The following is a 27,694-nucleotide window of genomic DNA, read 5'->3' on the forward strand; positions in this document are numbered from 1 at the left end:
CCCTCTGGAGAGTGTTTTAAAATGCTTAGAAAACTATATTTTGTTCCTGTATAAGTAAGTAATCATTTGGTTCAGCTTGAGTCTTCTGTCCCCTAAACTAGTAATCCTTTGCTGATCCTCTTTGATTTGGTGCTTAGTACTGGTATTTTAAGCTTTAACTTAGTTTATAGAGTTAGATTATTATAATAAGATAATTTTAATTAGAGTATTTTTAATTTTTTAAATCACTGGTTATAGGTACATTTGAAGAATATAGAAATAGAAAATACCAAGCTTGTGTCAGAGGTCCAGACTTTAAAGAATTTAGATGGGAACAAAGAAAGTATGATTACTCATTTCAAAGAGGAGATCGGTAGACTGCAGTTATGTTTGGCTGAAAAGGAGAAGCTGCAGAGGACTTTCTTGCTCACAAATACTAATAAGGTAAATACTTTCATAATATATATGTGAAGATTTACAAGATACGTTTTTATTAAATCTGTACAATCAGGTACATATCTTCTCATCTTTCCTTTTTTGTTTTTTGGCCACACCCAGTGGTGCTCAGGGGTTACTCCTGGCTATGTGCTCAGAAATCGCTCCTAGCTTGGGGGGACCATATGGGACGTCGGGGGATCAAACCTCTATCCATCCTAGGCTAGTGCTTGCCACCTGTGCCACCGCTCCGGGGTGTACCACAAGGGACAAATGTAGTGGTACTTGAGTAGGGGATGTCATTCTCTTCTAGGATTTAAATGGGGGCCTATGTATTTTTAAGCATGAACATTTCTCCTTTAAGACAATTCCCTGGTACTTTCTAAATTTTTTTTATAGAAGTTAACTTGTATTTTACCATTATATTAATATCATATATGTAGTGTTGAAAATTAGCAGACATCTATTCTATATGAATTTTTTTACCATTGAAAGTTCAACTTTGTCCAACTTACATTTTTTCCCTGTGTCTCTCATAACCCATTCCTTTCTTCTTATCTAGTAACCACTGATTGGTCTTTTAGACCGTAAGTTTATTTTTGTTTTATTTGTCCATTTATGTTTCTTTAGATACCAGATCTAAGTAATTGTACAGTACTAGGCTTTTTAAAATCTTTCTCACTTCATTTATATGGCATTTTCTAGGCTTCTTGTGTTATAAAAATGACATTTTATCCTATACTGGATAGTATTATGTTCTGTCAAAGCTCCTTGAAATGGAATATTCCTTATCATGCTATATTTTATATCAAATATTTATGTCAAATATTTTATAAATAAAATACAATTCTAATTTAAAAAAAGAAAGAAGTTTAAACCTAGAAGAGAAAAGTTGAAAGAGCAGAACAATGACTACCTCTCTTCTATAATTACCTTCCTCTCCCCAGTAACATGTCTTATTTTTCCTGTGCCACTTGAAAAATCAAGGTTAGGCATTATGACATATCACCTTCAATGTTTTAGCATATCTCCTCTATCAAAAATAGATTACGTTTTAACTATAATACAGTTAGTACACTTAAGAAATTCAAGGGACTGGTGAGGTGGCGCGAGAGGTAAGGTGTCTGCCTTGCAAGCACTAGCCAAGGAAGGACCTCGGTTCGATCCCCCGTCGTCCCATATGGTCCCCCCAAGCCAGGGGCAATTTCTGAGTGCTTAGCCAGGAGTAACCCCTGAGCATCAAATGGGTGTGGCTCCCCCCCCCCAAAAAAAAAAAAGAAATTCAAGATTGTTAGGATATATTCATTACTGTTTTAGGTCATATTCAGATATCCCAGGGTGTGTGTGTGTGTGTGTGTGTGTGTGGGGCTGAGGGGGTGGTGTGTGTGTATGTCACACCTGGTGATGATGGTGGGTGTGTGTGTGTGTGTGTGTGTGTGTGTGTGTGTGTGTGTGTGTGTGACACCTGGTGATGATGCTCAGGGTTTACTCCTGACTATCACTCCTGGCAGGCTTGGGGGACTATACTGGGTGCTGGGGATTGAGCCCATGTAGGCTGCTTGCAAGGCAAATGCCCTAATCATTATACTTTCATTCCAGCCCCCAGGCAAACATTTCTAAGATTTGTTTTTATTATAACCTTTTAGTTTTCTAATTTGTAAAATATGCCATTGGAAGAATATAAATATATGCTAATGCTTTAGTTTCTTCCAACTTTGTTTTGTCTTTGGGCCACACCTGTGGTACTCAGGACTGGCTCTGTGCTCAGTAACTACTCCCTCACTGGACTTGGGACATATGTGATGCTTGGATTGGACCTGGGCCAGTCATACCTTACACTACGCTATCTTTCTATCTCTTACTAGTTTTTAGCCCCTTGCTTACTTCTTGGTTAGCAGGATGTGTGTTTCTGACTGCTGAGCTTACTTTCTATCCCTAAAAATACATGCTCCTCTAGTGTGATTTCTGATTTGTGTTATTATTAATAAAAGCTTTTTATATCAATGTATTATTACATCTTCAAAAGTTAAGAATGTTTATTATAATATTATTGGCATAGAAACATAATATATAAATGAGTTTGTTGATTTTATCTACATACCTACAAAGACTTTCTCCTTTCTAACTTTTCTGAAATTATCACCTAAGGAGTTGACAGTTAAAAAAACCAAGGATGAAAAAAAGACAAAACAAGGATGGGTTATCCTTTTTCAGTTTTTTTTTTTTTTTAGGTTTTGGGTCACACCCGGCGGTGCTCAGGGGTGACTCCTGGCTGTCTGCTCAGAAATAGCTCCTGGCAGGCACGGGGGACCATATGGGACACCGGGATTCGAACCAACCACCTTTGGTCCTGGATCGGCTGCTTGCAAGGCAAACACCGCTGTGCTATCTCTCCGGGCCCTTCAGTTTATTTTTATGTTTGTATTTTTAATTTATTGTTTGGAGCAGTGGTCCTCAAACTATGGCCCACGGGCCACATATTGTATTTGTATCTGTTTTGTTTCTTCATTGCAAAATAAGATATATGCAGTGTGCATAAGAATTCGTTCATAAGTTTTGTTTTTACTATAGTCAGACCCTCCAGTGGTCTGAGGGACAGTGAACTGGCCCCCTGTTTAAAAAGTTTGAGGACCCCTGGTTTGGAGGGTCCTCCAATGAGTCTCAACTAGTTAGGCCAACAGTTCCATTCAAGGGCCTTAGGATGTGCTGTTTGTTGTTCAGCTTTTGCAGGGCTGGGACTACCTGGCGATATTGGTAGTGCTTAGAGACCTCTAGGATCACAGTTGATAGTGCTCTGGGATCTTCCTTGGTGATGCATGGGAGAACCATGTGATATTGGGGATGGAATTCAGGGTAGGTCTGTGTGTTCTGTTTAACCACTGTTTTTGTTTTCAGGCCACATCCAACAGTGCTTAGGGGTTACTCTTGGGGGCTCTGTATTAGGAAACATACCTGGTGGGTCCTAGGGACCATATGGGATGCAGGGGATCAAACTCAGTTGATTGTGTGGAAGGCTAGCATCCTATCGTACTGTACTATCTTTCCAGCCCCTATACTCTAACCATTGTACTGTATTCTTGTTCTATACTGTTTTTGTATGGCCACAGGATTAGGCCAGTGAAATAAAATAATGAAAAGTTATGAATATGGTCATTTATCATGCTAATACTAAAATGAATGATGGCAGTTTTAACTCTTTAAGGATTAGCTATGATATTTGTATATCTTTTTTTAAATGGTGATTTACAATAATAGTATTCTAGGCAACTTTATTTTTTTTATGTTTTTTTAGTTTTTTGGTTTTTGAGCCACACCCGGTGAAGCTCAGGGGTTACTCTTGGCTATGCGCTCAGAATTTGCTCCTGGCTTGGGGGACCATATGGGATGCCATCCTAGGCTAGTGCAGGCAAGGCAGGTACCTTACCTCTAGCGCCACCGCCTGGCCCCACCTTTATATTTTTTTAAATGTGTAAAGTCATAGAAATAATATCCAGGGCTTTATAAGGGTGGTTGTGTCACAGCTGGAAAGTCATATCTTAATTCCTTATATACTTTAAGTCATAAGTAGGAAATTAGGTATATAAAAACTTAACATTTCTTGAAATGAGTACAATTTGGTTTTTTTTTTTTTTTTTTTACTCAAATAACATTATAAATACAATTTACCTCTTTTTAGGATGATACATTTATATTAAAGGAGCAACTTCGGAAAGCAGAGGAACAGGTTCAGGCAACTCGGCAGGAAGCAGGCTTTCTGGCTAAAGAACTTAGTGATGCCGTCAGCGTTCGGGATAAAACAATGGCCGATTTGCACACTGCACGCTTGGAAAATGAGAAAGTGAAAAAACAATTAGCTGATGCGGTGGCAGAACTGAAACTAAATGCTGCAAAAAAAGACAAGGTAAAGCAGGTTTATTTTGAATTTGTATTTAATTAAAGCCCCCTTCCTATATGCATACAAAGAGAGTGAGTGTCTTAAAAATAAATATTTTTATTTCATCATTATATCTTCTTTGCTTGAAAATTTTTTGTAAGTTTTTGTGGGCAAATTCTTTGATAGTAAAGATTTCTTTGTTAGTAATGACTTTTGGGGAAATATTTGAGCCACACTCCTGGCTCTGTGCTCAGAAATTAATTCTGGCAGGTTTGGGGAACCATATGGGATGCTGGGAATTGAACCTGGGTAGTCACATGTAAAGCAAGTGCCCTGTCCGCTGTGCATTACTCTGGCCCCTAACACTCATTTAAAGTCACCATGAAATGACAAAGTTACTCACTATTGCTAATAGTGTCAAAGCATTCATATATAACACTTTGTCACCTTTTGACATCCTTTCTGTTCTGGTTGAAAGCTTTTCTCCACCATAGATACTGCCCTTCCCTGTCCTGTTTTCCTGCCGCCTCAAGTAGCATGTTTCCTACTGAATACCAGTTCTCATGGTCTTTGTTTTGGGTATTCATTTTCCCACCATTTGACTTCTTTATTTCCTGTATATGTGAGAGATTATTCTCCCCTCCCTCTCTCACTCTCACATATTAGCTCATTATATTCCATGTAGATAGATAATTGCATGGCTTTATCTTTTCATATGACCAAGAAATATTCTTCATTGTGTATATGTTCCATAGTTTCTTTATCTAGTTATCTGTTTTTGGACATTTGGGTTTTTTCCTGGTTTTATCTATTGTAAATAGTGTTGCAAGAAACATAGGTATGCAAATGTCTTTTCTCCATTTAGGTTTTGGACCTTTGGGTTTTATTCTAAGGAGTGAATTGCTGGATCATATAGAAGCTCAATTCTTAAGATTATTTTTCAGGAATGTCATATGGTTTTATAGAAGGGTTGGGCCAGTCGACATTCCCACTAGTATGAATGAGAGTCCCTTTCTTTCTGTATTCATGCCAGCACTGTGAGCTTTTTGTAGTTCTTAGGATTTTCTAAATACAGCATATCATTTGCAAATAGTAAGAGCTTGACTTCTTTCTTTCTCATCAGAATACCCTTATCTTTTTCTTGCCTAATTGTTGTGGCAAGTGATTCCTGAATAGAAAAGGCCAGAGTGGGCAACTTTGTCTTATGCCTGAACTTAGAAGAAAGGTTTTCCGTTTTAACCTCATGAATATACTGTTTGCTATGAATCTGTGGTAAAAAAAAACTTTGATTATGTTGAGGAAAGTTCCTTCAATTCTCATTTTGTTGAGAGTTTTTAATCATGAATGGGTGTTGGATCTTGTCAAATACTTCCTTTTCATCTCTTGGTATGATTTAATTCTCCTTTTTCTTTTACTGATATTGTGTATTTACATTGACTTATGTTGAACCATTCTTATATCCCAAGGATGAATCCCACTTGTCATTTTTTAAGATGAGTTATTGGATTCTGTTTGCTAGTATTTTCTAGAGGATATTTGCATCTGTGTTCATCAGAGATAGCAGCCTATAAAATCCCTTTGTTCATTCGTTCCTCCCTCCCTCCTTTCCCTGCTTTTGGTATCAGGGTGATGTTTGCTTTATAGAAACAGGGAGTATCTCTGTTTCTTCAGTTTCCTGGAAGTGTCTGAAAAGAATTGGCAATAAGCCTTTAAAGCTTTGAAATAACTCACTAGTGAATTTATCTGGACCTGGACTTATTTTTTGTTTTTGAGATTTGATTACCACTTTAATTTCTTCACAAAGGATAAGTCTGTTTACGTTTATATTTTCTTGGTTTGTCTAGGAAAGTTATAGGAATTCATGAATGTAATCATTTCTTCTAGGTTTTTTCATTTCTTGGCATAAAGATCCTCAAAGTAATTTTTGTGGTATCTGCTGTGACCTCCTATCATTTCTGTTTTGGTTCTCTTGAGTCTTGCTAGTATCTATCTTGTTTATTTTTTTCAAAGAACCAACTTTTGATTTCATTGCTTTTAGAAATTTTTTAAATTCCTACTCATTAATTTCTGCTCTAAGTTTTAGTATTATTTCCATCTTCCTGCCTCCTTTGGGTTCCCTTTTTTTTTGATAATTTTCCAATTTCTTAAATTGTACAGTCAAATTATTTATGTGGGACCTTCCTGATGAATGCTTGCATAGCTGTGAACTTTCTTCTTAACATTGCCTTTTTTGTTTTTGTTTTTGTTTTTTTTTTTTTTGGCCACACCCAGCAGTGCTCAGGGGTTACTCCTGGCTGTCTGCTCAGAAATAGCTCCTGGCAGGCACGGGGGACCATATGGAACACCGGGATTCGAACCAACCACCTTTGGTCCTGCATTGGCTGCTTGCAAGGCATCTCTCCGGGCCCAACATTGCCTTTTCTGTGTCCTACAGTGCTGTAGCTGTATCCTCATTCTTGTTCGTTTCCAGGAAAATTTAAATATCCTCTTTGATCTCCTCTCTGACCCACTGGTTGGTCAGTAATGAATAATTAATTTCCAGGCATTTTGAGTTTTTTGTTTTTATGAGTAGATAGTTTTGTATGAGTAGATAGTTGTTATGACTTCCATCCTCTTGACTTTGTGGGAAGTATGTCTTGTGTGCTGGCATGTGGAGTCTATCTTGGAAAATGTCCACGTGCATAGGAGAAGAATGTATATTTAATTTCTGAGGATGAAAAGCTCCTCTTGGGGCCGGGCGGTGGCGCTGGAGCTAAGGTGCCTGCCTTGCCTGCGCACGGACCGCGGTTCGATCCCCCGGCGTCCCATATGGTCCCCCAAGAAGCCAGGAGCAACTTCTGAGCGCATAGCCAGGAGTAACCCCTGAGCGTCACAGGGTGTGGCCCAAAAACCAAAAAAAAAAAAAAAAAAAAAAAAAAGAAAAGCTCCTCTTGTCCATTTCTTCCTTCAAAGCATTTCCTTCAGTAGAGGTGACAGTGTTGTTGAAGTTTCTAACTATAACTGTATTGTTATCAGTATCTTTCTTCAAGTCCTTTATTTAGCATGTGTTTTAGTTATTTTTGCTGGTCCCTCATTAGGTACATATGTTTAAGAAAGTGATTTTTTCCCACTGGGTCATCAAGAAATGACCCTGCTGTCCTTTAATATATATATATATATATATATATATATATATATATATATATATATATATATATATGGTTATGGACTGCACTCACTTGCACTTAGTGGTTACTCCTGGCTTAGTGCTCAGAAATTACTCTTTGCTGGCTTGGGGGACCATATGGGATACCAGGAATCAAATATGGGTTGGTTGTATGCAAGACAAATGCCCTCTCCACTGTGCTCTTGCTCTGGCCCTCTAAAATTTTTTTTTTTTTTGGGTTTTTGGGCCACACCCGGTGACGCTCAGGGGTTACTCCTACCTATGTGCTTAGAAGTTGCTCCTGGCTTGGGGGACCATATGGAACGCTGGGGGATTGAACCGCGGTCCATCCTAGGCTAGCACTGGCAAGGCAGACACACCTTACCTCTAGTGCCACCGTGCCGGCCCCTCTAAAATTTTTTGTGCCCAAAGGCTATGCCATTTATATGCCCCAGCCTTTTTGAGGGCTTGTTGATTTGAAAAATTGTCTTTCAGTCTTTGAGTCTCTGCACTGATGATTCAGATGTGTTTCTTGCAGGCAGCAGAATATTGGGTTCAATTTTCTAATCCATCCTTCCTCTCCTCTTAATTGGTCATTTAGCTCATTGACACTGAGAGAGCATGGTCATGGAGTTCTGTGTACTTCTGCAGGAATTTGGCACGTTTGTGTGATTTTTGTCTTGCTTTATAGTAGTACCTTAAGTTTTTGTAAAGATGATTTTGAGTCTGTAAAGTTCCTATGTTATTGTGTATCCATGAAGTTGATTATTATGCCTTCAGATATGAGTGATATATAAGTATTCTTGGTGAAGCATTTTTTTTGTTTTGTTTTTTTTTTTGGTTTTTGGGCCACACCCGTTTGACGCTCAGGGGTTACTCTCCTGGCTATGCGCCCAGAAGTCGCTCCTGGCTTGGGGGACCATATGGGACACCGGGGGATCGAACCGCGGTCCGTCCTAGGCTAGCGCTGGCAAGGCAGACACCTTACCTTTAGCGCCACCGCCCGGCCCCATGCATTTCTCTTTTTTTAATATATATCACTGTCTTCAGACTCAGAGGGTTTGGTAAATCTTTAGTCAATCTTAGAAATACTTCTTTACTGAAAATTTCCTCCTTAGATGATGCTATGTTCAGTGTTCTCTCTCTACGGTTTTTGTTATTCTGATTATGATGTATCTTAGAATATTTTTATCTGGATCATTTTCCTGGAGCACTTTGGACCACCTGGATGTGAGTGCATCTGCTCTTTAATTCTGAGAACTTCTCACTAATGATGTCTTTGTTGCTGCTTCATCAAGATTGCTTCCCTGTTTTTCTATGATTCTTACAGAATTCCTCTTGAATTTATCTCACAATTCTCTTGCCAGCTTTGAGGTTTTTTTTTCTTTCATCTTTTGCTATTGTCCGGAAGTTTTCTGCATCTTATTTTGGAACTCATTATTCTGCCCTTTGCAGTTGTTACTATTCTGTTGATGTCTTTCAGTGAATTATTTTTTTTTTTAAGTCTCTCCTACTAAGTTTTTCAGTTTAGTAATTTCTATTTGTAGTTTTCTCATTTCTGCCCTCATATTTTTTATGTTTTATTGGCTGTCTGTTTTTTCTTTTTTGAGCTCCTTTAACATTCATAACAGTTTCTTTTTAAGGTCTTTATTAGAGAAGTTATAGTTGGTTATTAGGGTTAAATCTTTACTGTTACTATCCTCATTTTTGCGGGGGCCACACACAGCGACACTCGGTGGCTACTCTTGGCTCTGTGCTCAGAAATTGCTCCTGGCAGGCTTGGGGAACCATATGGGATGCTGGGAATTGAACCCAGGTTAGTTCCAGATCTGCTGCATGCAAGACAAACACCCTACCACTCCGGCCCCTAGTGCTACCATCTTTGCACACCAAGCATGGGAGGGTTGTGTGTTGCTTTCCCATGGTTACTTTTGCAATCTGGAGGTGTGTCTTGAGTATTGTGTCTTCATAATTAGAGCTACTTGTCTTTGTATGCTTACTGTGAAATATGAAGAAATAAAAGAATTGGAGGTTCTTTGCTGAGGGCAGAAATGACAATCCTAAGTAATAGCCTCAACACCAAAATAGCTCAGTTTTTTAGGACTGACTCTGGGCAGAGCGAAGCTGGCTTAATCTTTTTGATATCGGTATCTATTTCTATGTTTGCAATATCTTATTTTCTAGCAGCACAATATAGTATTTATTGTGGATTATTTGAAGAGTAAAGCTGATGTCCTTTATTCTTTAGTGTTTTCAGTGATCCTTAGACTATAAAACTGGATTTATTAGGTGAATGGAATAACTCCAAGTACATTTGTAGCTGATACCACTCCAAGTGAAATTTTAGGCCAGGACGGAAAGACTAAAATGAAATATTTTTATTTTACTATCTATAATTTGTTATAAGTAATAATTACCTTTTTCTTAAAGGAAGTACATTTTTTTTTCTTTAGGAAAAGAATGATACACTAGAACATGAGCTGAGAAGAGAGGTTGAAGATCTGAAACTACGTCTTCAGATGGCAGCAGATCATTATAAAGACAAATTCAAGGAATGTCAGAAGCTTCAAAGACAAATAAATAGACTTTCAGACCAATCAGTAAGTTATACTGAATTTGTATATATTTCCTTTGTCGATAATTTTGACTGCAAATGAGTTTAAAATATTTGATCTTTTCTTGACTTTACGTCATTGGCCTAATGATAATTACTTAAAAAATCTAAGCACTCAGAAATTGCCCCTGGCTTGGGGGGACTATATGGGACGCTGGGGGATCAAACCGTGGTCCTTCCTTGGCTAGTGCTTGCAAGACAGACACCTTACCTCTAGCACCACCTCGCGGGCCCCAAATCTGGAATTCTTAAGGAGAGTTGGCAAAGGAAGCGAGGGAAAGAGTATCATGGAAAAGTAGGAGAAGCCCTTTTTGTATCCATTTTTCTATTTTTCCATTGTTTGTTTGTTTGTTGGTTTGTTTGTTGTTTTTGGCCACCTCCAGAGATGCTCAGGGGTTACTCCCAGCTATGCACTCAGAAATTGCTCCTGGCTTGGGGGACCATATGAGACGCCAGGGATTGAGCTGCAGTCCATCCTGGATCAGCCGCGTGCAAGGCAAACACCCCACCTCTGTGCCATTGCTTCGGCCCCAAGATTTACCATTTTGTCGTCTGAAATGATTTTGTCATCCGCGGTTCTTCCATCCTGTTCATATCTGTTTGATTAGGGACAGATTAAAAACAAAATGTTGCTAATTGTATTCCATTTGTGAGTGGATAGACAAATTTAAAAGCCAAGAAAAATGCTTCTGTTTTGTTACTCTTATTGTTTTTTTATTTTTATTTTTTTTTGGGGGGCCACACCTCGTGACGCTCAGGGGTTACTCCTGGCTATGTGCTCCGAAATCAATCCTGGCTTGGGGGACCAGATGGGACACAGGTGGGGCGTCAAACCACAGTCCATTCTAGGCTAGCACTGGCAAGTCAGACGCCTTACCCCTTGTGCCACCGCTCTGGCCCCTGTTACTCTTTTTTTATTTTAAATGTTTTATTTTTGTGGTAGTTCAGAATTAGACTGTGCTTAGAGTTTACTACTGATGCTGTACACAGGGACTACTCCTGGAAGAACATGGGGGACTATATGGAGTTATGGAATTGTCCTTGTGCAAGGCAAGCACCCTATTTACTATACTGTCTCTTGGTCCCCTTGTTGTGAGTTGTAATGTGGATCTTTAAGTGGTTCTTATAAAATGGCCTATATGAGAGTATGAACATGAAGGAAAACCTGAAGTTCAATCCACAGTTCTCTTTTTGAAGAAAATTGCTTCAAGACATTCTTAGTTGTAAACTATAGCTACAGGTGATATTTCTTTAATTTTTTTTTCTGTGAAATCTTAAAGGAAGCAAGTAAGATTGCTATTATATGATAAAGACTTTTAGTGAAGCAAAAAAGGTTGTACTTAAAAATATAACTTCCAGGGTATGAATTTGTGTTTGGACATTTAAATATATTATGACGGGTAGAAAATTTATGCACGTTTCTATGGCTTGTGTTCTGATTTGACAAGAAAAAGTAAAATAAAATTTCTAGGATTTTTGTTTGTTTGTCTTTGCTTTTGGGTCACACCCGGCAGTGCTCATGGGTTACTCCTGGATCTTAGGCTCAAAAATCACTCCGGACAGGCTCGGGGAACCATTTGGGATGCTGGGATCCAAACCACTGTCCTTCTGCATGCAAGGCAAATGCCTTACCTCCATGCTGTCACGCTGGCCCCTCTAGGATGTTAAAGTTAGTTCAATGGCATGTAAAATATTTTTTCTTTTAAGACGGTAGTTTTGTGTACTTTAAAAAATTTATATGATTTAATTGTATAATACCTGAAAAGGGAAATATAACACATTTATATATCAGTGACTCAATTGTTGTTTAAATAGGCCAATATTAATGTCTTCACAAAGAAAACTGGCAATCAGAATAAAGTGAATGATGTCTCAATAAATACAGACCCAGGTACTACTACCTCTACTGTAGATGTAAAGCCACAACCTTTAGCAGGTAAATTTTTTCTGGGTTTTGTTTTATTTCTTGTTTACTTTTTGTTTTGTTTTTAAATGGTGCTAGATGTTTTGTGGTGATTAAAGTTTTAGATTGTTAAAAAATGTAAAATTTCCACATACTATAAAGAAATCTCGGTGATTATACAATAGGATCTTGTTTTAGTTTAATTTCTATGTATCATATAGAATTGTGTTAAGGATTTTTATAAAGACAGTGAATATTAGTGAAAGAATAAAACTTGTTAAAAATGTTTTCTCAGTTTGTGATATATCTAAATACCATGAACTGGATTTTTTTGTTGTTGTTGATTTTTTGGGGGGTCCATAGTTGGCTCCCTTCTTTATACCTGGACATGATAAGTGATCAGCATGCTCAGGTTTATACCTGGCTTTGCACTCAGTGATCATTCCTAGTGGTGCTCAGGGGACCATATAGGCTGTTGGAGATTGAATTTGGGTTGGTCGCATGCAAGCCAAGTGTCCTTCCTGTTGTACTATTTCTTCTGCCCCAGAGAACAGTTTTTATTACTGTTTTACAATATAGAAAATTAAAATCAAAGTCTTGATTTTTTTCATTAATGAATGTGAGTTTTTTTCTGGCCAAATAGATAATTAAAAACTAAAAACTCTGCCACAGTTTATATTACCCTCTTCTGTTTGCTAAGCTTATTAGTAGATGTTTTGCAATATTTTATTTTTGTGTCAAATACTAAATTGGGTGCCTCATGTGAGAAACTTGTACTCCTTAATCCTGAGTAGATGCTTATATAAACTCCTTATTTATTATATGTAACAATTTATTGACCCTTAAGTTTTTTTTGTTTGTTTATTTTTCGGGCCACACCCATTTTATGCTCAGGGGTTACTCCTGGCTAAGCACTCAGAAATTGCCCCTGGCTTGGGGGGACCACATGGGATGCTGGGGGATCGAATCGTGCTCCTTCCTTGGCTAGCGCTTGCAAGGCAGACACCTTACCTCTAGTGCCACCTCACCGGCCCCTTACCCTTAAGTTTTTCTGCTCAGGAACGCTATATAAGGGCAAAACTATTTGTAATACTCTTTCACTTTATAGGTGAGATGAATTGTGACATGGCAACTAAGGGGCAAGTCTGTGAAATGAATAAAGAAATTGCTGACAAAACAGAAAAATACAATAAATGTAAACAGCTATTGCAGGTAAGCTAGTTCTTTTTTAAGTAAAAGATACATCAAGTGTTAATGGCTTAACTCATCTGTCTAATTCAGCTTGTAAAGATTTTCTCCTATCTTGTTTTCTAGAAGTTTTGTAAACATAGGTTTTACATTTAGGTCTATTAACCATTTCATGTATATTTGTGTTTGATGTGAGGCTTTATATGTATGTTTTTTTCAGTTCATTCAGTATTATTGAAAAGAGAACTCTATATTATTACTCAAAGCATAGTTTTTGTTATTTACTTTATTTAAAGAACTTTATTTAATGCACCACATAGTTGACATAGTTAACCTTAATATATTTGTTTCCAGATAAGTGAGAACAAAGTTATTTAAAAAAGGATAGAAAGAAAAAATTTAAAAAAATGGAAGGGGAAAGGGCCCGGAGAGATAGCACAGCAGTGTTTGCCTTGCAAGCAGCTGATCCAGGACCTAAGGTGGTTGGTTTGAATCCTGTTGTCCCATATGGTCCCCCGTGCCTGCCAGGAGCTATTTCTGAGCAGACAGCCAGGAGTAACCCCTGAGCAATGCTGGGTGTGGCCCAAAAACCAAAAAAAAAAAAAAAAGGATGGGAAAAAGAAAATTAAAAAATAAAAACAAGTACAGTGACGAGCAAATTTGTGAAAGTTATTTTATTGCTAGTGAGGTCATTAAGAAGGTTCAGTGACTCTTGTTAGCTCCTGTTATTTTATTTGCTTTCAAACATGAAGTGACCGCAGCTACCCTGGCTTCTAACTTGACATCAAAATTGTGTTCTTCTTGGGATGACAGCATCAAGCAAATGAAGTTGTCCATGAATTCAAAGCACTATAACTAATACTGCAGCTTTTAGGGGGCATGTTCTCAGCCGCCAGGCCTCTTGGAAGTGGACTGTGATTGGAGGGTGCCCACAGTTGCTCAAAGTCTGGTGATATCAGCCTAAATATCTGCATACCTATAGTTTGGTCATATTGGTGTCTCTGCAGAGAATAATAGAGGGGTGTTGTGAAGCAAGGTCATAGTCAGGCCCGGAGAGATAGCACAGTGGCGTTTGCCTTGCAAGCAGCTTATCCAGGACCAAAGGTGGTTGGTTCGAATCCCGGTGTCCCATATGGTCCCCCGTGCCTGCCAGGAGCTATTTCTGAGCAGACAGCTAGGAGTAACCCCTGAGCACTGCCGGGTGTAGCCCAAAAACCAAAAACCAAAAACCAAAAACCAAAAACCAAAAAAAAAAAAAAAAAAAAAAAAAGAAAAGAAAAGAAAAATGGCAAGGTCATAGTCAAAGTAGTGATTATGGATGATGGACATAGCAGGCATGGCTTCGATGGGGCAGGGGCTTGATCTGCCCTCTCCTCCTGAGATTGCCAACTTTCACCTGCATGGATGGTGTATCCATGATTTTTCATGTCTTGGTTTTACGTCTCTTTCAAGAAAAGAGTGAGTATATTGAGCTGGCCAGTGTAACATGGCCTCAAAGCATGTTTTAAAGCTTTAGTCTGGAATGAAACATTTAAAATGTAATTGGTTTATATTTCTATCTCTTTTTTGACCTGGTTCTAGAGCGGTGATTATGACCCTAGAGATTGTCTAAATAGGAGCTTCCACAGTTTTATTACAGAAACACTGATAAGTGCCTGGAAATAACATTATATTGTGATTTTTATCATCTCCCCTTGCAAAAATAATAAATGCTTATGTCATTAAGAAACAAATACCTTGGGGCTAGAGCAATAGCACAATGGTAGGGTGTTTGCCTTGCACGAGTCCTGCCCTGCCTGGGGCTGACCCTGGATCAATCTCTGGAATCCATATGTTACCCCAAGGCTTTCAGGAGTGATTTCTGAGTGCAGAGCCAGGAGTAACCCCAGAGCACCACTGGGTGGGGCCCCAAAACAAAAGTAAGAAAGAAAATATTTTTTTACTTTGATCTCTTGAGGTAGTCTAAACTTATATAGACAAGCTATACTAGACCCCATATATGTTTGGGTAAAATAAATATCCTTTTTGTTTTTTGTTTTTCGGGCCACACCCGTTGCCGCTCAGGGGTTACTCCTGGCTATGCGCTCAGAAATCGCTCCTGGCTTGGGGGGACCATATGGGATGCTGGGGGATCGAACTGTGGTCCATCCTAGGCTAGTGCTTGCAAGGCAGAGATGCCTTACCTCAGCGCCACCACTCCGGCCCCTGGGTAAAATAATTTTTAAAACACAATATTATTATACTGTAGTTTGAAACTCACTGTTTTCAGTTCATGTATCTGGACATTTTTTTCTTAATATGTAGTTTTACTCTGTTCTTTTATTTAAACACATACTATTCAAACTTGCTGTTACTTTAATTTTTATAGTTATAACAAAATTGTAATAAACAATATAAAATATGTTTAGACAGTGGGTATATGAATTTAAAATCTTATACTTACATCTTTTATTCAGGATGAGAAAACAAAATGCAATAAATATGCTGATGAACTTGCAAAAATGGAGCTGAAATGGAAAGAACAAGTGAAAATTGCTGAAAATGCAAAATTAGAACTAGCTGAAGTACAAGAGAATTACAGAGTAAGTTTTGTATTCATGGAAATGTGTTACCTTATTTTTATCAATGAAATGTACATTTCTAACTCCTGTCTTGGTCCACTCCTAATAGTGTTTTGGGGGCCTATGTAGAGCTGGGGATTAAACGTTGGGTTATCTGTGTGCAAGGGCCAAGTATTTTGTCTGTTATACTATCTCTCAGTCCTGGAAGTGTTTGGACCTTTTCATATGCTGAGTTTTAAGCTGGAAAGTGAGGGGTGGGGAGATGCCTTAGAGGACCTGAGTGCATGCTTTGTATGCATGAGCCTTGGGTTTGAGTTTTGGCCACTGTGGGTCCTCTGAGCACTGTCAGGAGTATTTTCTGGGTATTGAGCTGGAATTCCACAAATGCGGCCCAAAAAGCAACAAAAATATCTATGAATATATATATTTTAGAGCTCTGGATGTTAGAGAGAGGAGGACTCCTAGTAACATAGGATGTGATTTTAAAATTCATCACCAAGGCATGTTACTTATTACCTAAATGAAATACTGCAGAGTGACAGTCTTAAGTTTTTTTCTGGCATATTATTATGCAACTGAGTAAGACAAATGGTAAATGATATTTGTAAGACTGGTTAGAGAAAAAAATTAGCATGCTCTTTTAGTTAGCAATTGGAGAGATATTTTTCCTTTGGATAAAGAGCAATATATATATATATATATATATATATATATATATATATATAAAATAACTAATGATCAGGATGTCTTAAATGCTTTAGCTATATCACAGGTTTTATATTTAAAACCTAACTTTACAGCGTGAATACTTTAAAGGAGTTTAATTTATTTTGTTAGTGGTGGGATCTACTTTGATGATGCTCAGGGGCCAACCAGATGGTGTTTGGGAGACCTTGAGAGAACAGATGGGTGCCAGGGATTGTAAACAGGACCTCATATATATCTAAGATTTGATGTCTAACTATGTTTCTTCTTAAACATTAAGTCTTTTTTTTAGTGCAAGAGAGGTCACTTAAAGAGTTGGAGCAAAAGTCTCATGCATTAGCACTGTTTGTGTGGCCCCATCTTATTCTCTCCCCCACCCTGGCATAACTGGGTATAGCTCTGTGCCCATGAGCACTGCCAGTTTTGTCCTAATAGTCCCCAGCAGTACTGGACAGCATTACCTCATCACTGGGCCCAGATGTTGAACTGAACTATCGCCAGCAGTTCTTGAGTTTCCTCAGGGAATCCTGCCCCTCATACCTCCATCGCCATTTGCCTCTATTTTTTATGTACCAGAAAATAAAACAAAAATTATTGTAGATTATTTTCTATTTAGTCTGGAGAGGGTATTAATTTATAGGCTAAGGTACTTTCACTGGTCTTACTTTTTTTGTTTGTTTGTTTGTTTTTGAACCACACGCTGTGGTGCTCAGAGCTTATTCTTAGTTCTGTGCCTCCTTAGGGATCACTTCTGGAGGTGCATGGACTATATCTGGGGCTGGGGATTGAACCAGGGTTGGCCACCTGCAGGCGAGCACTTTAAATCCAGCTGTAGTGGTACTTTCTTTTTTTTTTTTTTTTTTTTTTTTTTTTTTTTTTTTTTTTTTTTTTTTGGGTCACACCCGGCAGTGCTCAGGGGTTCCTCCTGGCTGTCTGCTCAGAAATAGCCCCTGGCAGGCACAGGGGACCATATGGGACACCGGGATTCGAACCAACCACCTTTGGTCCTGGATTGGCTGCTTGCAAGCAAACACCGCTGCGCTATCTCTCCGGGCCCTGTAGTGGTACTTTCTAAATCTTCTAAATCTTCTGTTGTGTAAGGTTTTAAAATCTTTTTGTAATGAGTATTCCGGGAATCCTACAAATAAGAATGTCAGTGACTATCAAACTTATATTTCAAGTGTGAATGATTTTATATGAAAGTACTTTTGCATTTTACTTATGAAATTGACTCAGTAAACACTTAAACATATTATTTATAAAACATTGTTAGCTGGTATGTGGGTGATCCTTATAAGTAAGGTATAATCAAAGGAATATAATGGTGATATGCAGAACTTTTCTTTTTTTTTTTTTTTTTTTTGGTTTATGGGCCACACCTGGCGGTGCTCAGGGGTTCACTCCTGGCTGTCTGCTCAGAAATAGCTCCTGGCAGGCACAGGGGACCATATGGGACACTGGGATTCGAACCAACCACCTTAGGTCCTGGATCAGCTGCTTGCAAGGCAAACACCGCTGTGCTATCTCTCCGTGAACTTTTCTTATTTTATGACTCTAGATAGTCATTTTTAATAAAAAAAGTAACATTAATTTTATTTTAATTAGCATTCTGGTTTACATCTCAATAAGTCTCAATAAGGTACAGTTGTACCTTAGCAATTTAGATCATTATGCATCTCACCAAATATTCAGTTCTGTTTACTGTTTACTAACAGATTGTGGCTACTTCTAACAGCTTCACAATTCTGACCATTAAAGATCTTTAAGGCTGTGTAGTTGGGAAAGTGCTTAGATTTTTGTTCAGTGTCTTTTCCTTGATTTACAATTAGATATAGGCTAGACAATCTGGCATTCTATACAGATCGTGAATTCTAGTAACTTAGTGATTTTTCAAATGATTTATTTAGGAAATTGGACATTATGGGAAAATAAGACCTTTAAAAGACCTAATGGAAGGTGTGGAGAAGTACAGCAGGGAAAAAGAAGAAATTATGTTCTAAGCAAATAGAAAGCATTAATATAATTTGGTGATTAGGCATGGAAAGCATAGTCTGGGAACTAATAGAGTAATCTTGAGTAAAGAGATTTGATTATTTATAATGGTTGTGATGACTTCAATTAAAGCCAAACTTTGATAGACCTAAAATGGAATTTGGTTGTAGTTTGTTAATAAGAATTGTTTTGGTAACACAGGTTTCCAGACAGTGGCAACCTTGGTTTGAATGCCCAACCCAAATATAGAACTCTGAGTGCCATTGGACATTGCTCAAAATCTGCTCCCACCCAGAAACAAAAACTGAAAAAAGCAAAACAAATCAAGTAGAAATGTCACTGTAGAATAAATTGTTAAAACTCTTCCTATGATTCTTCCCTGGTCACTGAGTAGGATAGGATACCATCAAAGTTTTGGAAGACATTCTTAGGGAGAAAAGTTAGTGATAAATATTTTTCTTTCTACCTGTATAGATAATGTTTATTCTGTAATGGGTAGTTGAGTCATGAGTTACTGACTTAGAGACTGAAAACTTTTAAGAGTGGAAGAATAAAAGGAAGAACATCTCCTAACTTAAAATTTACCATAAATGAACTCTTAAGATGGATACTTTTGGGGACCTGAGAAGTAATACACCTTGTGGGACGTTTGCTTTGCATGTGTGACCTGGGTTCAATCTTCACCATATCAAAAATACCAAATAGTCCTCAGAATTCTGCAGGAGTCATCCCAGAGAGCAACCCAGGAGTAACCCCTGAACATGGCTGGATGTGACTCAGAAAAAAGAAAAAAGAATACTTTTAGTGATAAAAACAAACAAAATGAAAATAAAATAGGACTGTTGAGATAGCTAATGGCTATTGTTTGAATGCAGGAGACCCAGGCTTGATTGTTGTCAACTAGGCTAGGAATATCCCTGAACACTGCCAGGTGTAGCTTTCAAATCAATCGCACCCTCATCCCCCAAAAGTAGTAGATTGAGACATAACTTTGCTTTATATTCAGAAAGAAAACAGTGAAAATATTTGTAGCCAATTAGAATGGGCAGAATTGCCTCTGAGATTGATTGCTCAGTGTTGTGATATCCATCTCAGGTTTGGAACTTGGAAAATTGCAGCAAAAGAGTTATTCATTGTAATTTATTTCCTATGGAAACTATAGCTGAAGGCAAAGAAAGGAGTTTTCAGAATCTAGAAAAAGGCAGGTAAAGAGGACTATCTATCCATCCATCCATCCATCCACTCACCCACCCACCCACCCAATCTATCTTCAGGATATCTATATCTATCTATCTATCTATCTATCTATCTATCTATCTATCTATCTATCTATCTATCTATCTATCTATCTATCTATCTATCTCTCTCTCTCTCTCTCTCTCTCTCTCTCTCTCTCTCTCTCTCTCTCTCTATCTATCTATCTATCTATCTATCTATCTATCTATCTATCTATCTATCTATCTATCTATCTATCTCTCTGCCCGCCCGCCCGCCTATCCATCCATCCATCCATCCATCCATCCATCCATCCATCCATCCATCCATCCATCCATCCATCCATCCATCCATCCATCCATGTGTATATACTATATATACACACACATATATATATTTATGCATTGCCAAATGAGGACTTCACATATTCTGTGCATGTATTCTATCACTGGCCCAGAGACTGTTACCGTGGCAGGGAATGATTGAAGACTTACAGATAGGCAGCCCCTTAGTTCCACCACCACCCGCATTCATTGTTTCTCCCCACCTGCATTGACACAGTTTTGCATCAACCCAGGGGAGAAATTTTAAGAGAGCGGTTGGTCAATAGTGACAACTATTTAGGGAAAGCAAGAATAAGAATGAAGGAGAATGCATGAATATGATGAGCATTGTAATTATTTTGATTAAATAGTATATACACTAGATTTTAACATATAAGGAGAGTGCTAATTTTAAAAACAATTATTTTGGGGCCGGAGAGATAGCATGGAGGTAAGGCCTTTCATGCAGAAGGTCATCGGTTTGAATCCCAACGTCCCATATGGTCCCCCGTGCCTGCCAGGAGCAATTTCTGAGCATGGAGCCAGGAGTAACCCCTGAGCACTGCCGGGTGTGACCCCCCCCCCCCCAAAACAGCGCGCGCGCGCACACACACACACACACACACAATTATTTTGTTGTTCAAAAAAGAAAGAAGTAAATGCTCTCACATCACATCTGGAAGATTTCTCCAGAGAAAAGGCATTGAATAATATACTTACATTGAGTAATATACTTATGCTCATCTGAATGATAATACAACTTTATAAAAAGGCGCATTTTCTATTTAATGTGTGGGTTTTAATAGTATGAAGAAAGGCCCGGAGAGATAGCACAGCAGCGTTTGCCTTGCAAGCAGCCGATCCAGGACCAAAGGTGGTTGGTTCGAATCCCGGTGTCCCATATGGTCCCCCGTGCCGGCCAGGAGTTATTTCTGAGCAGACAGCCAGAAGTAACCCCTGAGCACCACAGAGTGTGACCCAAAAACCAATATATATATAGTATGAAGAAATTGATCATCTCTGGATTAGGGGCCTACCAACTTGAATTTTTGAAGAAATTTAATAGCTTAAAAGTATCTTTATTTCTTTCATGTCATCCCAAAACAACTGCATGAAATTGTCATTTTTTTAATATCAGTTACTTAACTAAAGAAGTAAAAATGACTTGCACTTAGAAAACTATATGTCATTAGAGATAAAACAAGGAAAAATAGTTCAAGTTCATGACCTGGAAGAAGTTGTCATTTCATATCTATACAATTTCAAATGTACTAAGTGAACTGTACTAGAAATTTGAAAAGATAAGAACAAAGAGTAATAGTAATATAGCAAATATATGCCAAAGGATTGTTGGAAAGACTTCTGCCGGAACAAAAAGAATAAAAAATTAGAAAACTCACAAATATTCTCCAACATTAGATACTTGGCTAGAGATTTTTCCATGTCATTTCATATTTCAAGGTGATCTACTTTCTGAGAATGTAAAGATATTTTTGATATATATATATATATATATATATATATATATATATATATATATATATATATATATATATATATGTATCTTTGATAATAAGAGTATTAACTTAGGGCCCGGAGAGATAGCACAGCAGTGTTTGCTTTGCAACAGCCGATCCAGGACCAAAGGTGGTTGCTTCGAATCCCGGTGTCCCATATGGTCCCCCGTGCCTGCCACGAGCTATTTCTGAGCAGACAGCCAGGAGTAATCCCTGAGCATCGCTGGGTGTGGCCCAAAAGCCAAAAGCCAAAAGCCAAAAAAAAAAAAAAAAAGAGTATTAACTTAGTAAAACCCTAAATTTGTAGACACTAAATGCATGCACCTATCTCAGTGCAGTCTTTGGCACCTTTTCAGTAGTTTATCATTTGCCTTACAGGAGAACATAACTATACTCTATGTTTCATAAACATGTAGAAGTATTTTATTCTGGTTTACTATATTAGATTACCTAGGTTTTTTGAGTTATGGCAGGTGATAAAGGAAAATCTGCAGTCCTTTGAGGCTTGGAGAAAATAAGTTTCAGGGTTATTAGCGCTGGGAGTAAATCTAGTTCAGTTTTGGTTTCATTTTATCTAATGCTATGCCCCTTATTTGATTCTAGTTTCAGTTATACCAGAGTTTATATTGCTAGGGTAATGTTACTAATATTGTTGTTTTGTTTTGTTTTTGGGTCATACCTGGCAGCGCTCAAGGGTTATGCTCAGAAATCTCTCCTGGCAGGCTTGGGGGACCATATGGGATGCCGGGATTCAAACCACCGACCTGCCTGCAAGGCAGACACCTTACCTTCATGCTATCTTCCAGGCCTTAATGCTACTAATATTAAGAACTGTTCTATTTGCTAGTGGCACACCTGACCTTTAGATTATCTTTTTAGCAGTATTTCTTTGTATTTGCATCCTGTGCTCATCAGTCATGTATTAACTACAAGATGTAATAATTCTAGAATGTGTGATTTTAAAGTGTCTTCTGTAAACTTCTCAAAGCTAAATATACTTATTTATATGTATGTACCAATTTTTCTGTCAGTAATAATGACTTACTCTAAAATCATTTCACTTTAAAGTCATGTATATAGGTAAAAGTTTGCTAATAGAGTCTCACCTCTACCTCGTAGGGATAGCAGCAAAGTCATTTGAGTTTTAATGTAGATGAAAAAGTTCATCTCGGGCCCAGAGAGATAGCACAGCGGCATTTGCCTTGCAAGCAGCCGATCCAGGACCAAAGGTGGTTGCTTCGAATCCCGGTGTCCCATATGGTCCCCCGTGCCTGCCACGAGCTATTTCTGAGCAGACAGCCAGGAGTAACTCCCTGAGCACCGCAGGGTGTGACCCAAAAACCAAAAAAAAAAAAAAAAAAAGTTCATCTTATGTTCTTAGTATTTGTGCATTGTGTCTATTTGTCTTTTATCTAGCTGTGCTCAGGGCTTAATAATGTTCTGCCTACAGTTTCTCCCTGGTTTGGGAGACCACAGCGTGTAAGACAAGTGCCTTATATGCTGTATTCTCTGACTCCTGGTTGACTTTTTTGAAAAACAGCTTTATTGAGGTGCTATCACTTAATAAAATTTGCCCATTTTAAGTGTAATGTAATTAGTTTTGCAAAAACATATTGTTCTGTTCTACCATTATATTCAAATCATCAACTTTTTCCATTATTGTAGTTTCTTCATGCATATTTGTACTTAACTGTCAGCTCTCCTCATCCCAGAAACTAGCTCTTCTGCTATCAATGTGTTGTAAAAGAGGAATTTCAAAAACTTGAGCACTATTAGCCTTTCCACTTGTATCATGTATATAAATATATAATTCCCTGTTAAGTTACATATGTATACATATGTATGTATGTATGTATGTATGATTTGGGGTCCATGCCCAGCAACGCTTAGTGCTGAGCACTTAATCCTGGCTCTGTACGGGGATCACGCTTGGCAAGGCTTAGGGACTGTTTGAGGTGCCAGGGATCCAACCAGGGGTGCTTCATGCAAGGCAAGTGCCTTGCCTATTTCTCCAGCCCCAATAATTACTATATTTGGTGTTGCTTTTGTTACAGAATATTATATTTTTCCCCTTACTTACATATGTTTTTTTGTTTTTATTAATTTAGGAACTTATTAGGCAGAACCTAGGGAAACCAGCAGAAAGGAAAATGGAGGACCAGCATGCTCAGAATTCTCCGAGGACCTCACAGCTTCTCAGCACGTGCTCAGAGCAAAATGGTCAAGTTCCTTTGGTCCCGACTGCACAACCTGCTCTACAATATGGGAATCCTTATGCAGCACAGGAAATAAGAGGTTATTAAAGTATTATCTTTTTTTGCTGTATTTTTTGTTTTGGGCCATAGCAGCAGTGCTCAAATTTTTCCTGGCTCTGCAGTTATTACTCTTGGTGGCACTTCAATTGAGAATCAATTTTGTTGGTACTTTTGGAGGGCCAAATAGGATGCCAAGGAACAAAACTGGATTAGTTAGCATGTAAGACAAAATCCCTACCCACTATACTATCACTCTTGGCCCCTCAAAGTATTGCAAAACAAAAAACAAAACACAATTCCTTCCTGGGATTAAAGAGTTACTGGTACAGGAAATATTATTTTAATAACAAACAGTTCTAAAATTTAATACAACCTGTTTATTGAGAAGTACATATCACTAATGCTATTTACTTATTACATATAGTTTTAATTTTAAAAACCACTTGCATTAAAATGGTTCTTGATGTCTTGTTTGTGACTAATAGAAAGACTTGCTTTAGTAGCAGGTTTCACCCTGTCCTTGGAAAATGTTTATTTCAGATGGAGCAGATGGAGCTTTTTATCCAGATGAAATCCAGCGGCCACCTATCAGATTGCCCTCTTGGGGACTGGAAGACAACGTGGTCTGTAGCCAGCCTGCTCGGAACCTTAGTCGACCTGATGGTTTAGAAGACCCCGAGGAGAGTAAAGTAAATTGAATTTTCTATTTTTGAACTTGCTCCTTTTCTTTTTGCGTTCTGTAGAAAATTATTTGTGTGTAGAAAGAGAGAATGTGGTTATGCATATACATGAGTCTTTGCTGGATATTTGAAATCATATATTTTCTAGGGGACTGATAATGGGCTACATTTGCCTGTGCTCTGGTTTATTCCTCTGTGATCGGGCTTCACACCTTGCAGGGCTTGGAGGACTAAGTGGTGTTGGGCTCGAACCCTGGTCTCGCATATGCAAAACAAATACCTTACCTGCTTTAATATTACTCCAGCTTTATAATTTAGTTTCCTACTACATTAGCTTACTCTGTGTTCATTAAGTTGTAGGTATACTAACCTAGAAGAAATAAAATGTGACAATATTCTTAAATGTGTAGATTTCCAAATATTAGTACTTATATCTCCTTCAAACTTCTCCCCCTTTTAAGCTACACTATTTAGTTAGAAACAAAAGAGAAAAATATGACAGGTTTTTTTCCATAATCTTTTACATATCTGTTAGTAGTTTTTTCTCAGCAATACATTACTGATGATTATTGAATTACATAGTTTGTGTAGCATGTCATTGTTATTTTTATTTCATTTAAGGAGTTTGACATATGGTTCTTTCCTTGAGTGGCTCTTTTTCGGTTTCCTGTATATGAAAATGAATTTAAAAGAAATGCTTTATTTTGCTCTTTGCAAGTACAGCGGTATCATGACCTATTTCTCATTTAATCTAGTTTGCTGCATTTAATTGCTATTAACCTTTGCAGAAACTGATCAGTGTTCAGACAGGCATGATTTTAGCCTTAGTGCTCAACACTCATAATGGAGAAAAATGTTTTTCTTCCTCCTGCCTTTTGGCCTTCTATGTCTATTACTGAGAATAATTAGGAAAACTGTCAGAACTTTTGTAACCTATTTAAGGTATAGAGGACCATCTTACTGCGTTTTCACACCTCTACTTCACATTTTGCATATTTAATCTGATTGTTCTGGGCATAGATGTTACATGTGGCAAACCATTCTCTTTCCTAGTCCCCTGCTTCAGTTTAATTAGCAGAATGTTCTTTCTGATCTCTGTGCTTTGCCCTCCTGCAGACCTACGAGCAGCAGCTTTCTAGTCTGTGTGCTTGTCTGCTGACATGCTTAGGCTTGATAATGAGATGGAAGGCTCTTAGTGGGCACAGCTTGGATGATGGCTATTTTGCAACCAGAGAGTTTTCACATTAGATAAACTAATTTTTATGTACATTCAGACCTTGTCTTTAAAAAAATTCTTGTCATTCTAAATACAAAAATTATAGGGAGAGGAAATACTTAGTATGTAATATTAAAACAGAGAGGGCAGATTTGGGCTGACTTGTTCTTTTTCTCTGGTTTTCTGCCCTCGTGATTAGCCATCAGAGGACCTGTGCCTTTGAGTTAGTGTTGAAGCTGCCGACTCTTGCAGTCTACTTCACTCTCCTGTTCTTCATTTCTGCCCCTCCTCAGAAACAGTGGTCAAATGTCAGGTCTCAAATCTTTTGTAACTCCTTTACCTTATAACTGTGGGAGCAGTAATGCCAACACATAATTATGATGTTAGTCATTGGCAAAGATTTCTGTAGCTATATGCCAACTGATGTCTAGTTCTTTAATTGTGTCTACGTGTTTGGTCTTTTTTTTTTTTTTCGGGCCACACCCGTTTGATGCTCAGGGGTTACTCCTGGCTAAGTGCTCAGAAATTGCCCCTGGCTTGGGGGGACCATATGGGACGCCGGGGGATCGAACTGCAGTCACAGTCCTTCCTTGGCTAGCGCTTGCAAGGCAGACATCTTACCTCTAGCGCCACCTCACCGGCCCCACCGTGTTTGGTCTTTATAGTAGTCCTTTCAGGTTTCAGCTGCTACTGTTTTAGAATAGCAGAGATGTACCCTAGTTGTCTAGCTGGTAAGCCAGGGCATGGCCAAACTGCACCCCACCAGCTTCTCTCTGTTGTGAGCTGTGTTCTTAAGACACCTGTCAAATAGACTTAGCAAGTGACATTGTCAGAGTCTCTCAGTCAAGGCCACCTTTTATGTCTCAATATGCTTTATTTCAAAACATAATCATATCATGACAGCGTATATAGAAAATAATTATATAAGAAAATCTTACTGTTTTTCTTTCATAAGCACAATTATTAATGGCTGTGAGTGGCTGTGACCTCTGTATGACTTATTAAATAAGCCTTGGCATTAGATTGTGACACCTTCATTTCATGTTTCACATTGATTTTTTTTTTTTTTTTTTTTGGTTTTTGGGTCACACCCGGCAGTGCTCAGGGGTTACTCCTGGCTGTCTGCTCAGAAATAGCTCCTGGCAGGCACGGGGGACCATATGGGACACCGGGATTCGAACCAACCACCTTAGGTCCTGGATAGGCTGCTTGCAAGGCAAACGCCGCTGTGCTATCTCTCCGGGCCCTCACATTGATTTTTTTAATGTACAATCTTTGGAGCTTAGCAGCTGCCCCCAATGTAGTTTCTTAAGTGGGTCTTATAGATTTATTGAGAAGCAGGTTGCATTCCCAAATTCAATTGGCACTGATCTGAATTTCTCGAGCTGCTGTCCTTCTCTCACTGCATGGAGATCCCACATCTGGCTGCTTTCCTGAGTTGGGGGTTTTTCTGAAGAGCCTTTTTCACTTCATTCTTCCTGGTAAGAAGGCAGGATCCAAGCCACTTGTGTTTGATTTGGCGTCTATGGAAATGAGAGCCTTTTTTTGTAACCTTTTTTCCTTTTTTAAAAAGCGGGTAAGGAATGAAGATTCTCTATTCCTCAAATTTTCAAAATGGAATAAAAAAAAGATTTCTTTCAGGTTGTATTAATTTTTCTTCCTTTACCTCATCTTCCTTTCCACTTGTTTTCATGCATTTGTTCAGCGTTTGCATTCTACATAAACTGGGTTATATTTCCCTCATTTTCTTTTAAATTTCTAAAAGATTGAGGCTTACATATTCAATTCTTTGTGATTGGTTTGCAGTTTGGTTTGCAGTTTTTCAACATGAATTCTTTACTGTGAACTTGCAAACTGTTTGTCATCCATTTATCTTTCATGAAAAGAAACAGATACTCCTCACTTAACGACTACCAGTTTAGTGACCGCTCGCACTTATGACCATCTCTTCACCATTGTTTTATTTTATTTTAAATATCCTTTTTCCATCTTGTATACTCTACAGTACTATGGTTTTTGGTGCTTTAATATACTTTACTAATTTTATGTTCTGTAATACATTGCAGTACTGTGTGTAAATTACACAAACTAT

The 27,694-nt window shown here is 38.2% G+C and overlaps 1 protein-coding gene across 1 annotated transcript in view; it reads left to right on the forward strand.

Annotated features, from left to right (window-relative positions):
• Positions 1-27,694, forward strand: part of TAX1BP1 (Tax1 binding protein 1) — a 56,203-nt gene that overhangs the window by 21,695 nt on the left and 6,814 nt on the right. Inside the window, exons 7-14 of the mRNA XM_049782012.1 lie at positions 238-423; positions 4,091-4,315; positions 9,887-10,033; positions 11,863-11,983; positions 13,059-13,162; positions 15,595-15,720; positions 23,560-23,746; positions 24,247-24,395. Of these exons, the coding sequence (XP_049637969.1) occupies positions 238-423; positions 4,091-4,315; positions 9,887-10,033; positions 11,863-11,983; positions 13,059-13,162; positions 15,595-15,720; positions 23,560-23,746; positions 24,247-24,395 (1,245 nt within the window). The remainder of the gene's footprint in view (positions 1-237; positions 424-4,090; positions 4,316-9,886; positions 10,034-11,862; positions 11,984-13,058; positions 13,163-15,594; positions 15,721-23,559; positions 23,747-24,246; positions 24,396-27,694) is intronic.

The sequence above is a fragment of the Suncus etruscus genome, chromosome 10 (genome assembly GCF_024139225.1).
Source record: "Suncus etruscus isolate mSunEtr1 chromosome 10, mSunEtr1.pri.cur, whole genome shotgun sequence".
Lineage (NCBI taxonomy): Eukaryota > Metazoa > Chordata > Mammalia > Eulipotyphla > Soricidae > Suncus > Suncus etruscus.